Genomic DNA, 15,810 nt, shown 5'->3' with positions numbered 1-15,810 from the left:
CCTGTCAGGTAGGATGCTTCACATTCCAACTTCCCTCCCTCTATTAACTGTTAGTAGTATGAAACCATGACAACCAAGAACTGCTACTTTGGGGGTTGTATCTTTTTTCTGCTAGAGTTTCAGAATTATGGAAATTACTAAGTGGTAACTCCCACACCAGAAATTTCTTTATGCAGTTCCACTACTTAGTTCCAGTTTTATAAAGAGGCATTGTTTCCTTATAACCCCATTTTTCTCAGTCTCTCCAAGGTCATGCCCACTGCAGTGCCCTAAACTGACAGTATTGATTTCTCAATGCTGGGAGGGTTTCTAAACTCTTCCATTTTCAGGTGTGCACTGCTGGTTAACCAACCTAAAACTGACCAGTGCAAACACTGTTACTCAAGAAAACAGGAGCTTTGGAACCTAGTCTGGCTTTTACCATTGACTGACTTTAAGACAAACAGATTTTTGAGCTTTGGTTAAAATTCACTCATATAAATAAAAAGGAGAAACTCACACGGTCTTATTCCTAAGATCTCTTCTTGGATCTAGAGTTCAGTACCAAGTGAGAGGCAATTACTGACACATATTTGAATGTGAAAATGGAACAGTATATCTAAGACCAATTACTGGAGAAAAGAAATGGGTCCTAGATAAAAATTTAAAACATGGGGAAAAAAAAATCATACCACTCAAGTTTTAGGGAAACACTTTATAATTTATATATAAAATCTCAGTAAGAAACCATGTAAAATGACAGGAATATCACCTTACATTAAGAGTGAAAACAAAATAAAACAACCCCCCCTCAGAAAAAAAACAACAAAAACCCCACACACTGAATGTCAATTTTAATTATAAAACAAGAGTACAGAACAAAACATTTTAAAATAATCTCAATCATTTGGCAACTCATCACATCATCAGGAGACAAACTTGACCTTAAGAAAAGTTCAATTTTATGAAAAACTTAAGTTAGACAGTTTGTTCACATGGGAGTTAAAACATGTTTAAAAAAGAACCTGGTGATAAAACCAGTTTCTATCTTGAAATAACTGTATAAAACAACATAAAATCCTGAAGCTGAATAGATAGGAGTGACCTAATCTTCAATGCATTTCTCTTCACCAAAAAAGACAACATGGAAATCTTGGTGGAAGCTTCCGAATGGCACAGAGGAGAGGAATGAATGCCAACAGAGGAGCTCCGTTTGCAGGTGAATGGGTGTAACTTTACCTGAACCAGAATTTCTTACATCAGTGGGGCTAGTGGTAAAGTCACAGATGCAAGTATAATCTAAAAGCAGTTACATTCTTAGAAAACTGTCACAACTGTGAACAAAAAAGCAATGGAGACCCTTTCTTTAGCTAAACTACTTTACTTGGATACATGCGAGAGATTCTGTATTTCCTGCCAGATCATATTCAAATAGTTATAGGCAGGCAGAATTCTAAAAAATCTTCTACTTAATGACTGCATAGCATTTAAAATCCTTTTTTTATTAAAAAAAATAATAAAATAAAATAAACAGATATATAGTAAAGTTCACAGATAAGATTTCTCTGTAAAATAAATAAAGTGTTCATTGATTAGCATCATACATAGAGTAAAATACAACCTATTTTTACATGTTTATATACTTTACACAGATCACCAGGAGGCAGCCTGGTGTCTGATGGGCTGGAAGGTTTGCATTAGTGATGTGTCTCATTGGGAAATCCCAATTTTGAATGTTAAAATATACAACTACTTTGCTGAATTCAGATACAAAGTAAACTTATTTTTCTTTATCTGAAATAGATGTACATAATATCTTCTATGAACAAGTTTATAAAGCTGTTTAAAACACAACAAGAAAAAGCTTGCACCTAGGAACTTACAGCACATGCATACCCTTTTCTGGATTTTTTGTTTTGTTCTGTTTTAAAGCCTCTGGCTCCTGAGGCCTATCCCTTTTCTCTTCACCATGTTCCTCAGAAAGCCAGGGGCAGCGGCAGTCAGGATTATCGCTTCACCTTTTTCCCAGGGGCCTCCTCCACTCTCTGCTGACCTCTTGTTCGGGCCCCAGGAGGGCTGACTTCTCTCTTACGCTTGGTAGAAGGGGAGAGCTGTGTCTTTGATCTGCATTAAGCAAAATTGAGGCAATGGTGAGTTAAAAGCAGCTGCTTTAAATAATTTGGGAGTTCTTCTAAAAAAACTGGGAGAGTTTTTAACTTGACTACTATGAGAAAACCCCAGTAATACTTACACAGAAAAGAAGTTTGAGCTAACTGGTTATTTGCTGACACCCTGAACACAAGCACAGGTCCCAAGAGAAGAAGCACTAAACCCTGAGCTCTGATTTCTGCCCTACCACCTCCAGGTGTTTGGACTTTGGTGACATCAGCTTCCTTTTCTGGGCTCTCATTCCATCCACAAAACAAAGACATAATTGGGCACTATGGCTCACACCTGTAATCAGTTACTCAGGAGGCAGAGATCAGGATGATCAGGTTTGAGGCCAGCCTAGGCAAAAAGTTATTGAGATCCCATCTCAATCAATAAATCAGGCATGGTTGCGTTCGCCTGTCATCCCATCCTAGCTATGAGGAGGCAAAGGTAGGAGGATCATGGTCTGAGGCTGGCCCTGGACAAAGACTTGAGATCCTATCTGAAAAATAATTAAAGCAAAAAAAAGGCTGAGGGTATGGCTCAAGTTGGCAGAGCACCTGCCTAGTAAGTACAAGGCCCTGAATTTAAACCCCAGTATCACCATTACCAAAACCCTCCAAACAAAACAAAACCCACAATAACAACAACAAAGAAAATAACTCTATATACACACTGTCTCCAGTTGAAGCAACTAACAAGAACACAGCAGATTATAACCTGACCAAGTGTACGTTTCATAGTACATAATGTTAGAGAAGACAGCTGGCAGTGTTAGGAATTTAGAAGAACATTCTAACCAATGTCCCCATGTCACAATCCTATCTCTATTTTCTAGGCTGTCATCAGAACTACTGGCCAATCAATCATGTTACTGCTCTTAGAGAAATTAAAATCTTGCTGGCTTTCTGCAGGTTCCAGGATTAAGCAATCTAGAGCACAACACACAATGTCATTTGTATTACAAGCTCTACTGTTGCACGCAGCTGGACTATAGTATTGCCAAAGTGTTGCCACTTCCAAACAAATGCTGTCTGACATCTTCACATTTGACATGTGACTGTGTTTTTGTTTTTTTTTTTTTTTTGACTTTAAGAAAAAAACACCACCCAACTGACCAAATTATTTTTTTTGTGGTACTGGGGTTTGAACTCAGGGCCTCATGTTTATTTTTGTCTTTTTGGTGGTACTTGGGTGTGAACAGAGCCTTTGCAACTGCTAGGAAAGCACTCTACCATTTGAACCACACCTCCAGATCTTTTCTACTTTAGTTATTTTTCAGAAAGGATCCCAAGCATTTTTGCTCGGAGCTGGCCTTGGACCAGATGCTACTTATGTATCTTGAGTGGTTGGGTTGTAAGAGTGCACCACTACACCCAGTTTGTTTTTAGAGATGAGGTCTGGCTCACTTTTTGCCTGGGCTGGTCTTGAACTAAGGTCATCCAATCTCTGCCTCCTAAGTATCTGGGATTATAGGCGTGAGCCACAGCACCTGGCTCTTTCAAATTCTTTATTTTAAAACACTAATTCAAAAATCATTGCTCTGAGAAGCCATCTGCATCACAGAGCAAGCTGCTCCTTATGCAAATCCCATCGTACTTTGGACCGTCACCATAGCACTTACCACTGTAACTGATCTTTTGTGATTTCACACTGCAGGTTATAATCAGTATTTTAAAGGAACAATTAGAGCATGGGAATACCACTGTTACCACTCTTATCAAGTAGAGCTCATTAAAATTTTGCCTCAGTTACAGCAGCAGGAATGTGTTATATTGCTAAATATATGCCTATTGAGGGCTGCTGTAGAAAAAGTATGAAAGTCTTATCACATATATCTATCTCTCTCTTCTATTACCCATCTGACAAGATGTTTCCCCAAGGTGGCTGCTAAGACTTTATTTTTCTAACTCCTAGAACAGAGCTCAGTATGTGGTAAATAAGCAGTAAATGTCTTGCCAATGAATTAAAAGACTTGGAAAACTAAAATTGTGAAGAAGGAAAAATGGACCTTTATTGGTGGAAGACATTTTTTGCTTATTTGTTCCTTTGACAGCAAAAGTAAATAAAGTTACACTGAATCTAATATTATTGAAGATGATGTAGGTCTGACATGTTATCTATGAATGTGTTGAGAATGGCTAAGAAGCAGTATTTTTTAATAGCTGTGCCCATGGAAAGCCATTGGCCATGCAGGGAATACCCACTTATTGTAGCACTGCTGTGTGTGTGCTGGGAGCCGGAGCTGTAACGGTCACTTCCTTGCTGTGAAAGCGTGGTAGCTCATCCAGCCACTTCCCTTTTTCCAAACTGGAGAGTCTGTTAGCTATGCAGACGCTAAGGCACCCTCCTCCCCCACCAATAATCACAATCTGCATTTCCTCCAGGTGATTGCTCTGTTCACCAAATGTTGAGAAGAATGCACCCCGATCTTCCTGAGATTCTTCCCTTCACAAATAAATAAAGTAAGGATAAATATTACACTTCACCTAATGGGCATGAGAATAATTTCCATTCCTTTCCTTTCCAACACACAGGGCTGAGAACGTACACATATATTATAAGTATGCTGTGAAAATTAGAATGTGACAAGAGTTACCAGAACAATTATTGTATACATTGAATCATCTTTATTATTGAATGCTATGGTGTACAGAAAGTAAGACAAGTTCCTAATCTCAAGAAAGAAACTTATACTTCAGAGAGGAAAATAAAACTAGGCTACCTAAAACAACACCATAAGCCATTCATAACTGTTCTGTACTGATAGAAAGTGCAACAGGAAGGAGAGATAAGGACAGGGTGAACCAGGTGGAGAAGGCACTCTGAAGAAGAGCTTGAAGGAGGGAAGGACCTGGCTTACTGTGGGCTAGTGGCCAGGACACACCTCACTACCACAAGCAGAGGCAAGGAAGTGGGACTTCACACTATCTATGGAAAGCAGATGTGAATGAGGCTGCAGTGGAAGGTGCAAGCTAGCAGGGGGCTGTGTTTGAAAGGCGTGCTGTGTTTTGTTACCTCGTCACCTCTGCAATACTTGGGCTAAACCAGAAATGATTCTGGATTGTTATATGCATTACCACCTCATGCTGACTTCACCGGTTTAGAACTATGACCACTTGGGAAGAAACACATTTCACTTTCAGCCTTGGTAGACAAGAGCCAGCAGATAAGGCTCACAGGTGTCAAGGACAAGCCTGTGTGGTCAGGCCACATGGTGAAGTCACTGAAGACATCTTTTATAGCCCTTCCTTGTCCTTGTGGAAACCAATGATCCCCAAAGACAGTTATCTGGTGAGACTAAAACCTTAAAAAAGAAATTAGGAAGAAAGCATTACTGCACTAAAAATTGTCTCAGGGAGTTAAACATGACTTGAAGTGTGAGCAGGGACTTACCTTCCTAATGGGGGAGACTTACTAACTTTTTCGCTGGTAGGTAACTTCTCTTTTGCTAACTTTTGACGATTTCTAGGAGAAACTGTTTCTGGGCTGCCAAATTTGGATGTTGCACGTGCAGATGGCTTGCTATGATGCTTTCTGAAACAGATTATAAAACACTGGACAATAGTAGCACTGAATTCTCAGGCTGTGGGACTACTGGAAAAGATGAGGATACTCCGGGTAAGACAGAGCAATGAGTACCCAAAGTGGAGAAACAGATGGCTTTCTTGACCACTGCTAATAAGCAGACCTCGATGTCATCCAGGTCTAACTCTACTTGCATGACTGTCTTTGCTTTTCCTGTGCATATTGTACTGTAACTTAGAAAAAGATGAACCTGTGAAAAACAGAAAACATACTGGCTGACAAACATACCAAAAGGGCTCATCAGAATAGACTAAGGAGCCAAGATTAAGGAAAGCACAATTCACAGGGCTAAATGTTAAGTCCCCAGTAGTCAACCATGCAAGAAAGAAATGAGATAAGGGAAGATAAGACTTATCAATAAAAATGTTCAGATAAAGGACCTGCTAGGCTTTGTATGATCTAATTTGAGGCAACTCTGATTTGGATGCATACTGAACAGTATCTAGAAGACCAGGCAGGGAAATACTCTTCTGTATTTACCAGAATGTAATTAGAACATTTGCTTTGTAAAGAGGATATAAACAGAAGACAGCAAACAGGGATGACAGGGAGGCTCAAAACAATAACAGAAAATTTGGAAAATTATGTAACAGCCCCAGGAGTAGATGCTCTAGGGAAGCTGGCTTCTCCTGAACACAGGTGGTAAATGCCAAGGACGAGGTAGTGTGCCCACCCCTAAGGAATGGCAATAGTAGGAAGACCAGGTCAAAGAACTGCTGGTGCAATAGTTCAGGCAGTGATGGGCTAGTGGCACACAGAGCACATCCAACTCCAAGGACCTATGAAAAAATTACCAAAATGGCAGAACCCTGGAACTAATCAACCAATGCCAAGGAATCTAAGCCAAAGAGAAAAAAAAAATCCATTTATAAATGAAAAGTTCCTAAAGTACATCGAGGAAGGACAGTGATAATCCAGGTGTCTATTAAGTTATGTGAATTAAATATAACTTATTTTAAGGAGTAATTTTTAAAGGCAAGCCTGACAGCTGATTATGGATACTCACTAGAAGATAGCTAGGAGGCCTCTGGGGCTTTCTCTCTGTTGAGTTCACTGTATGGGATGACCTTTCCATGACTGTATGAGGGGAGCAGTGGTGGTGGTGGGGCGGGGGGAAGAGGAATGATGCACCCGAATGCAGCAGTACTGGGTTCTACCATGCTCATCCTCTCCTATAACAGGGAATCTTGACTCCATGACTTCTATTTGTCTCAGTTTACCTTTAGTCATGTGAGCTTCTTGAGTTGTTTGTCTTTAAAACTGGCCTCTTTGAGAAATCAAACTATGGCACTAAAGGCTAGTAACGTATAAGTTCCAAGGAATTAGAAAGAGGTTGATTTTAAATGTTTATTTAATTTTAAGACACTATTACTGTTATATTATGGTGACAGGTTTTAACTGTGATACTTTTGAAACAAACATTCCTGAACTTTTTGAATAATGAAATTATAGAAGATTATGCCAAGATTAAAAGCTTTTGAATCACAGTAAAAATGGAAAATATTCTTGCACTGGAAAAATTACTATTAGGATGAGACTATCTAGCCATACAGCATTTCTTAAAATGTGTAGTGAGGAAAGGAACACTGGTTGGTATTAGCAGGCTGGTGGAGGGCGGGAGGGGTATAAATGGATAAATATTTCCTGTTTAAAAAAAGTAAAGCAAATTTCCCTCCTTTAGGGCCTTGCCAAGCCTTTAATATTTTAATGTATATTGTGACTGGCTTTTCCAAAGTTGTCTGACTATGGTACTCCTTTCCCCCACCCAAAGGCTTCTGACTCTACTAGGGTATCAGAAAACACACTTTGGCAAACATATGGAATTACCATTTACATAAGTAAAAAGTGCTCAAATTTGGACAGCTTTCTAGGATGAATGCATGTGATGACAATGAAGTACCTGATTTCATTGCTCACTAGGAATAAGTATGCTGAGTACAGGACCAGTGTTTTCTGTATCTCTGTGCTCACACAGTGTTTGAGACTTAATAGATGATCAAAAAATATCTGTGAAAGAATTGATAGGTTCCATCAAACAAGAATTTAAAACCTGGCAAAGCCTCTGAAGTGATCCTCAAAATAGTTTAAGATAGAAAATAGCCTCTCCAAGAAGACGCAGATGGCAGAGGGCTGAAGTAATGGGTTTCCAATGGGGCGGAAGCAATTCATTTCAAAGAGAATCCCATGAAACCCAGAGCTGCTCCCATTACCTCTGTGTCTCTGATCTGGTGGTGGATCTTGTGGTAGCTCCCAAGGGCTCATCCTCTTCCTCTTCTTCCTCTTCCTCATCAGACTCCTGATCTTTTTTGTCTTCGGTTGCTTCAGAAACTGACTTCTGGCGTTTTCTTTCTGGCTCTGAGGATTCTGTGCAGATAGAAGGGTAACACCTGGATTTTACAACTGCCAAAGGTGCTTCCAAAGGAGAGTCATGGTAGAACTTAGGATATTAGGGACTTGGAGGCAGTAGAAGTGGTTTTCCACTTCCTTTTAGTTTCAGCACTTGCAATTCACAACTGTTTAACTTAATCTCAAACACATTTGGGATAGTTTACTTATACCGTTCACAGCAAGCATTTGTGAAAAATTCATATGTACTCATAAAAACATCTGGAATGTACCATTTCTGACACGGGATTACAGCTATTTCACACATATTTATGTAATATTAATACTGGCTGTACCACAATGGGTTTTTCTTCATCTAAAGAAAAACTCAGAAAAAAGGGTGATTTTTGAAATAGGAAGACTGTAATTAAGAATGTGCTGGAGACATACCAGTGTCATCTGACAGAGTGAGTGAACGTTTGGGTTTTCTTCCCCTCCGACGCACACTAGCTACTGTTCTTTCTTCACTATCATCCTAGATGTAATAAAATTAAAGTTGAAATGATGGCTAACTGAGCATTTGTTAAATTTTTTTCTAAAGGATGTATCTTCATAAGAAAACCAATACTTACATTGCTTATAGTTCTTTCTTGTAGGTTGGCTGTTTCTTTACTGGACTCATCTTTAAAAAATAAAGCAATTTCTGTATAAATTCTTTATTACTGTATAAAATTTAATTTCAACAGTTAGACTGGCTTGTTATCTGTCAATGTACCAATTCTAATTAATACACTGTAATGCAATTCATTATGTTTTTTATCAGTCAAGTAAAGACTGAAATCAGAATCCAGAGCAGAGAATACTTCAGAATATAAGTCAGGAAACTGAAGTTTTCATTTCAGATGTGCAACAAAGAACTGCATGATCTAGGTGGATCATTTACACTCCCAGATTCTCAGGGTTCCATCTGTAAGATGAGGAGCAGGGTTACACTATTAGACTACCTTTATTATCTCTTTAAGCTCAAATGCTCTGAACCCCGGAAGGGAGGAGGAAAGGTATGAGGAGGGCACAGTGAGATGCACCAGGAACTGCAGGTCAGGATGACACACAGGCTAAGGATTCCTTATTAAAATGCTTGGCACCAGGGTTTCAGATTTTGGAATATTTGCATATATATAATGAGATATCTTGGTGTTGGGACCCACTTTTAACACATAAAATTCATTTACATTTCATATACATCTTATACACATAAACAGAATATAATCTTATGTATTATTTTTAATGCATCTGTGTTCTGACTGTGAACCATTCCATGAGGTCAGGTGTAAAATTTTATACTTGTCATTTTGGCAACAGAAAAGGTTTCAGATTTTTAAGCATTTTGGATTTCAGATTAGGAATGCTTAACCTACAGTTCTTTGAAGTCTCAATGTGGCTCTATAAATATTACAATCCCAGCTTACAATCAGGAAAACCATGCTTGAGTAACTCGATTTTCCTAATTTGTTCAAAGTCACAAAACTGTTTAACAAACAAGAGTGATAGCTGGAATTCTTTTTGCTTCAAATATTTCCATCATGGCAACTAAAAAAGTACATATTATGATCCTGTTCATAAATTGTGTATGCCTATTTTTCTTTTACCCATTTGTTTGCTGTAGATGTTACAATTTTCCAAGAATATAACTTAGTAAGAAGCACTATTTGAAGCTATTTGCCCATAATTTATGGACATCTTTCTTAAGACACTCAAAAAGTCAAAAGCACTTCTAATTAGTGAGGAAGACTGTAGTAGTTTTCCTTTTCTGTGAGTTCAATATACTAATGAAATTAGAAAAGTTAATAAAAAGGTCAACAGAGAAGTCTGCCTTTAACTAGTCATCATTACCCAGATTCAGAAAATTACTGTCAAATTACAATCCCACAGCATGATCACACAGCTAGTTTTTAAAGGGTATTCATTATGAAGATTTCTTATATGATTTAAAATATTATAAAATTATGAGTAAATTGGGTTCAAAAACAAACAAGCAGGATATGCCCTCCTTTTAAAAAAAATACCAAGAGACAGGAAATACACACAGATAAATGTGAAAAATATTATATGCAGTTTTACATATTTGCTTTTCTTGTCAATCAAGATACAGATTTTCCTAAACTGACCATGTTATTTATTTGATACAAAATAGCTGTTATATTCAGCCATCCTTTTTGCTATGTCAATCCTTGAAAGTCCATCAATGGCTATTGTTGCTCTCATGCATTTATTTATTTATTTATTTATTGAGGGACTGGGGTTTGAACTCAGGGCTTCACACTTGCAAAAGCAGGCGCTCTATTGCTTTAGCCATGCCCCATGCCTCCAGTCATTTCTCCCAGGCTATTTTGGGGTCCCAGATATTATTTGCCCAGGCTGGCCTTGAACTGCAACCCTCCTGATTCAGCCTCCCAACTATCTAGGAATATAGGCCAAGTCACTGGTGCCCAGCTTATATAAAAAACGTTTTAAACACAAAATATATACATATTGTTAAAAATGTGGCAAATGCATTCAACAGACTAAATAACAAAGAATGTCCCCATCATTCTCGCATCCCGAGGCAATCATTATCAACATCTTGGAGTATTTATTTTTCTCCTTGGAATGAGGATAAAAATACCTGAAAAATTTCATCTCTTTAGTCCTAGGCTCTGTAAGTTACACAGGCTATTTTAAATATTATTACTCCTCTAAGAACAGTAGGCTCTTGAGCTGAATTTCTGCCTCATGACAACAGTGCCTAATTCTAGGCTGAGTGTTTTCTTCCCTAAACAAATCGAGCAAAATATGATTTGGACAATGCAATGCAGTTGAATGGGTGTAATTATATAAATGCTTTCATTATTTTGCTTTCTATTGCCTCTACCATCTTCTATGAAGGCTTCCCAGACCAGATTTCTTTAACTGAGAAAGGATCAGACCACACAAAAAGACAAATGTATAGTCTGTGATAGTAATAAGGACGATTGTTTTTACCCATGAGCCCACTCATTTCATTGAGAAATACAACAAAAACCTAAAACCTTCCCTAATAGCCAACCTACGTGCTCACTGAGAGAAAAAAAATCACTTTCTTAGAAAATCACTTTGAAAATTTCTTGTGTATGATCTGAAAAAACACCAAATTCCTTAGATTATACACAGAAAAATGCTGAGGAACACACCTGTTTGTAGTATTTTCAGTTTGCTGCTAGGTGGAGATTGTTCTACCTAAGTTTAAGCAAACAAAAAAATTGAAGTCAGCAGTTTATGACACAGAAAGGCAACCAATAATGTAAAGGTTTAAGATCTTTGTTTATCAAGTAGACAGAATGTTTGGAGCCTATTTTCTGTAGGTAGTCAAGTATATCCAGCAAATGTGGATGGTTATGCTTCTGAACAGTCTTTGCCCCAAGCTTCTTTCCCATCCACTCTGCTGTGACACTGGAGGATGAGCGTTGGAGGCATCACAGCATGGCCAAGGTTGTTACTATTTTCCAAGGCCAGCAAACCATCTCCCATGTTGAGAAATACGTTCATATGTGGTTCTCCAATTTTGTTGTCTTATAATATTTCTATGAGAGAAGTAGTATAGGTATAACACTTTTATAATCAAGGAAACTGAGAATCCAGAGGGTTAGATGACTGGCCATGAGTCACAGTTCTGGGAATAAGTGGCAAAGCTGAGGTTTGAATCCCACGTGCTTTTTTTTTGCTTTTGTTAGGTCAGTGTACATATGTCTGTCCTCCTTATAGTGCTGCATTGAACTGCATGAAATGAAATCTTGATAAAAATTGCATTGGGTATACACTTGAGGGTCAAAAATAATGTTCAAAATGATAAAGTATTACTGAAGATTCTCCTGCACTGAAATCAGTGCACATTTTAGTATAAAAACAACTCCACAGAAAGTAGTAAGATAGAAAGACACTCCAAAGGTCAGAGGTCTCCCTAAAAAGTCACTACCTCAAAAATCACACAAAAAGAAGTGTGGCTCCAACAGTAGAGCACCTGCCTCACAAGCATGGAGCCCTAAGTTCAAACCCCAGTACTTCCCAAAAAAAAGGTACAAAATCATCTAAAATAGCAAATCTCTATATTTTAACCATGGATAATCATAAAACTATAAGTCTCTACATGATTTTACATAATCAAACTCCTAAGTAAGGATGGAAGAAACTAAAGAATTAATATAGTTTTGTTTATATAAAGATACTACAAATCAAAATCTTATTTGAATGATTATCCTATGTTTTATTTAAAAAAGTCTTTAAAAGCTTTTCAAGTATTTAAAAAAATAGAATAGTGAAAATACTAGGCATTGCATTATATCATTTGCAGGTCAAGAGCAAGTATGTGAAGGGTTCTTTTCTCATTGTTTTGCAATTACTTACAGTGATAATGCCAGTATCTGTTTTGAAGTCATCTTCTATTAAAAAAACAAAACAGAACTCACTTAGAAAATGAGTTTGAAAATTTCTTGTGGGTGAATTGAAAATATACCAAAATACCTACTCATTTTTAACACTGCTTCTACAGGGTATTTACGAGGTCTTCCTCTTTTCCTTTTAATAATTATCGGTTGATCTTCCTAAGGGGGAAATGAAAAGAAAACCCAGCAATAAAAGAATAATTTCATCCTTTAATATACTGTAATAATAGTTTATTTCCTCAAAATGAGATTTATAGCCCTAAGAGGGCTCAAATCCCAGCTTTGTCACTTAAAAAATAATGTGACATTGGCATAGTGTTTTATTTCTTTTGCTGTATTTTCCTTCTATGGTTAAGTATGGGTAACTATTGTATGACTTCACAGTCCTGAGGATAACGAAACAATGAGGTAATGGAAGTAAGTGTTGCCTCCTACTTCTCTTAAGCACTATGTGTACTCTACTATCTGTAGGACTTAATTCAAGTTAATTGAGACCAAATGTTATCTCTTATAAAAAAAAAAAGGAATCCATGGAATTTCTCATATAGGAGGATGAGGAAACAAAAAGAACCATTAAAAACCTGGCAAACTGAGGAATGGTTACCTAGCTTAGCTAGTGGCAGATTATGTTCCTGGATTTAAGGGGCTCTGTCTCAGGCCACTGCTATCCTCTGTCCCACAGGCTCCCTGGAAAGCTGAAGGGCCTAGAGTGGCAGTTCTAGGATGGTCTGCCGGCATTTGCAGCTCCTAGGGAGCCCATGACCTTTCCACATGAACCTGGGTCTCCTTCCCTGATGCTGCTTCCATTTCCTCTTACTAGAATCTATGGCCCAGGCAGCCTCCTGCTGTTGACAGTGCTAAGCTGTCAGAACAGGGACCTGCCATTGCCATTGGCATAGTGCTGGACTGACCCTGTGCAATCATGACATAAGTAGGTCTCTTACAAATGTTTTGACGAAACAAAGATGAAATGAACAAGATTAATCATAATGACATTGATAAAATGTACTGTACAAAATAGTGTTTCTCTGCACTAAAAACAAAACAAAACAAAACAAAACTAAAAAAACCAAACCAAACCATCTTTCAAAAGTATTTAGTGGTATTTACATACTTGGTAGTCATTCTGAACAAATAAACATGAAAGCCAGTTTTCACCTCCTGTGATTTGATGATATCATCTTCATTTTGCTCCATCTTTTCACCAGTAGCCTCACTGCTGCTAAATTCATCTGCAGAAAAGGCAGAGCTCAGTGCAGTGCTAGTGACCATGTTCAGTCCAGTCTCCACCATTGCCTGGGGGAACTTACTCGGGGGACCCGCACAGTCGCTGCTACATAGGCTTCATTTACATGCCTCCCCATCATAAGTACAAGTTTGGTTAACTGAGAAGTTGCACACTTTGAGAAGAGTAGGATTCAAATTAAAAATAAATCCCAGACCTCACTAATCTTAAGCAGGAGGTACTGTACTACACAGTGAAAGCAAATGCGCAGAGCAGATGTTCCAGCTGGTGAAGCTCAGTCAGGGGTGCTGGCACTCTGAAGGCTCAGCCTCTCAATATACCTGAGAAGTTTCACTCACCTTTTTCTTCCATGGCCCTTGAAGCACTGCTGCTTGTCTTGGGGCTTGTTTTAGACTGTTCCTCTGTATCTCCAGAGTTCTCTTTCTATAGAGAAGTTGAAAAAGACAAGAGGTTTCTTTCTTAAACTTAACACTGCCTCCATTTATCCTCCTCAAAGTTTTCTTCAGAAACAATTTCTTAGCTGTTTGTTCAGAATGGTTTATTTAAATCCCACTCCCCACCCCTGCCCCCTTAAAAAAAACCATTATTGCTGCTATTTAGGACTGGAGATAAAATTTCTGAAGGCAGAAAAGCATGAGATCAGGTTCGGATAGGAAAGCCAAGATTTTTTTTTCCCGCAAAATGGACTTTGTCTTTTTGAAGAAGCTTCGAAGGAAAAAAGTGCAAGGCACTGGCAATAGATTTCTTTGTGGAGTGGTGGAGGGGAAGGATTGGGGGGTAGGGGGAAGGGATAAAGTGAAAGGTGCCAAAGAGAATTTCTGGGGATTTGTATATGCTAATTTAGAGCAGTGACCTTCACAGTTAAATTATTCACCTTTAGTCACAAAAATGTTTTGAACATGAAATGTCAAAATGTTTATAAAGTATAACACTAATACAGTATATAAACAAATTATATAAATTAAAGTAGTATGGGATCAAGAGCAATTCAAAAACTAAAGTTTTAGTTTTACCTCTTTAATGGTCTATTATTCATAAATGCAAATACTCACTTCTTTATTTTTAACTTTACTTAAATTACTTCTTTAGTGGTCCATTATAAGTCCTCATTTCCTTTTTTTTTTTTTCTTTCTGGAGCTGGGGATGAAACCTGGGGCTTCGTTTCATCCCCAGTGTAGGCAAACATTCTACCACTACCACTGAGCAACACTCCCCCAACTCTATTACTTTTAATTCTACTTTTTTTTTTTTAATGGATCCTCCTGCTCAAAACTAAAAAGGGCTCCACTGCCTTCCCTTCATAGAGACACCCAATGTCACTGGGTTTTGCGGTAGCTTTTCAGGAACTTGAAGGGGTGTGACTACAAAAGCAAATACATCCACATGATATCCACATTTCAAGGTCTTTTTAAAGCATCTAAATATTTTGGCTCACCTCATGTCTGATTTGTTTTGCCCAGTAATGAGAATGACAAAGAATTTATGTACCTCCTAGTAATAAAAGTGTCAGCGTAGGTGTTTCTCTTATTGTTTGTTTGCAACTGCATTATAAATGTTCTCTCTGTTTTCTTCGCAAGAATCTTAAGTCAGTCTTATTTTGGAAATGTCAATTCATTTAAAATTAGGTTCGCAGACTCTGAAAATTCATCTAATTGAGCATCCATAAACTCTAATAATCATAAAATGTTGAAATGAACAAATGAATGAGTGGGTTATCCCTGAGTCTCCTGTATTGTGGAATCCCCAGCATTCCTTAAGACACCTTGAAAGTACTGAATGACAAGGACCGAGAGAGCCAATTACAGCGCATGACTGAAACATGGTGTCAGAGGACACCAGAAGCAACCTGTAAACATCAGTAGATATTTTTGAGTCTTTATTCCGATTTCCCACACTTCTCCCTGCTTTTATCCTATTATATTAAATTTCTTCCCTAATAAACTTTGCTATTACTTCCACTACAAAGACAGTATCAGTAGAGATTTTTAAAATAATTTTCAGATAAAAAAATAGTAGTTCCACCATTTCTTCCCATTATTCTACCCCTAGTTTGGGAGGTCACTG

The 15,810-nt window shown here is 37.9% G+C and overlaps 1 protein-coding gene across 4 annotated transcripts in view; it reads right to left on the bottom strand.

The window, feature by feature from the left end:
• Positions 1 to 679: 679 nt before the first annotated feature.
• Positions 680 to 15,810, bottom strand: part of Bod1l1 (biorientation of chromosomes in cell division 1 like 1) — a 54,814-nt gene continuing 39,683 nt past the window's right edge. For 2 of the 4 annotated variants that reach the window (XM_074042599.1, XM_074042600.1), the window contains exons 18-27: positions 14,085 to 14,169; positions 13,659 to 13,732; positions 12,584 to 12,659; positions 12,463 to 12,497; positions 11,253 to 11,298; positions 8,676 to 8,725; positions 8,494 to 8,578; positions 7,929 to 8,082; positions 5,527 to 5,667; positions 680 to 2,103 (exon numbers count right to left, since the gene is read on the bottom strand). In XM_074042599.1, coding sequence (XP_073898700.1) covers positions 1,986 to 2,103; positions 5,527 to 5,667; positions 7,929 to 8,082; positions 8,494 to 8,578; positions 8,676 to 8,725; positions 11,253 to 11,298; positions 12,463 to 12,497; positions 12,584 to 12,659; positions 13,659 to 13,732; positions 14,085 to 14,169 — 864 coding nt within the window. In that variant the 3' untranslated portion in view covers positions 680 to 1,985. The remainder of the gene's footprint in view (positions 2,104 to 5,526; positions 5,668 to 7,928; positions 8,083 to 8,493; positions 8,579 to 8,675; positions 8,726 to 11,252; positions 11,299 to 12,462; positions 12,498 to 12,583; positions 12,660 to 13,658; positions 13,733 to 14,084; positions 14,170 to 15,810) is intronic. The other 2 variants (XM_020152922.2, XM_074042601.1) reach the window with 2 other exon arrangements.

The sequence above is a fragment of the Castor canadensis genome, chromosome 9 (assembly GCF_047511655.1).
Source record: "Castor canadensis chromosome 9, mCasCan1.hap1v2, whole genome shotgun sequence".
Classification (NCBI taxonomy): domain Eukaryota; kingdom Metazoa; phylum Chordata; class Mammalia; order Rodentia; family Castoridae; genus Castor; species Castor canadensis.
Note: the sequence above shows the minus strand (reverse complement) of the source record. Positions and strands in the feature narration are given on the sequence as shown.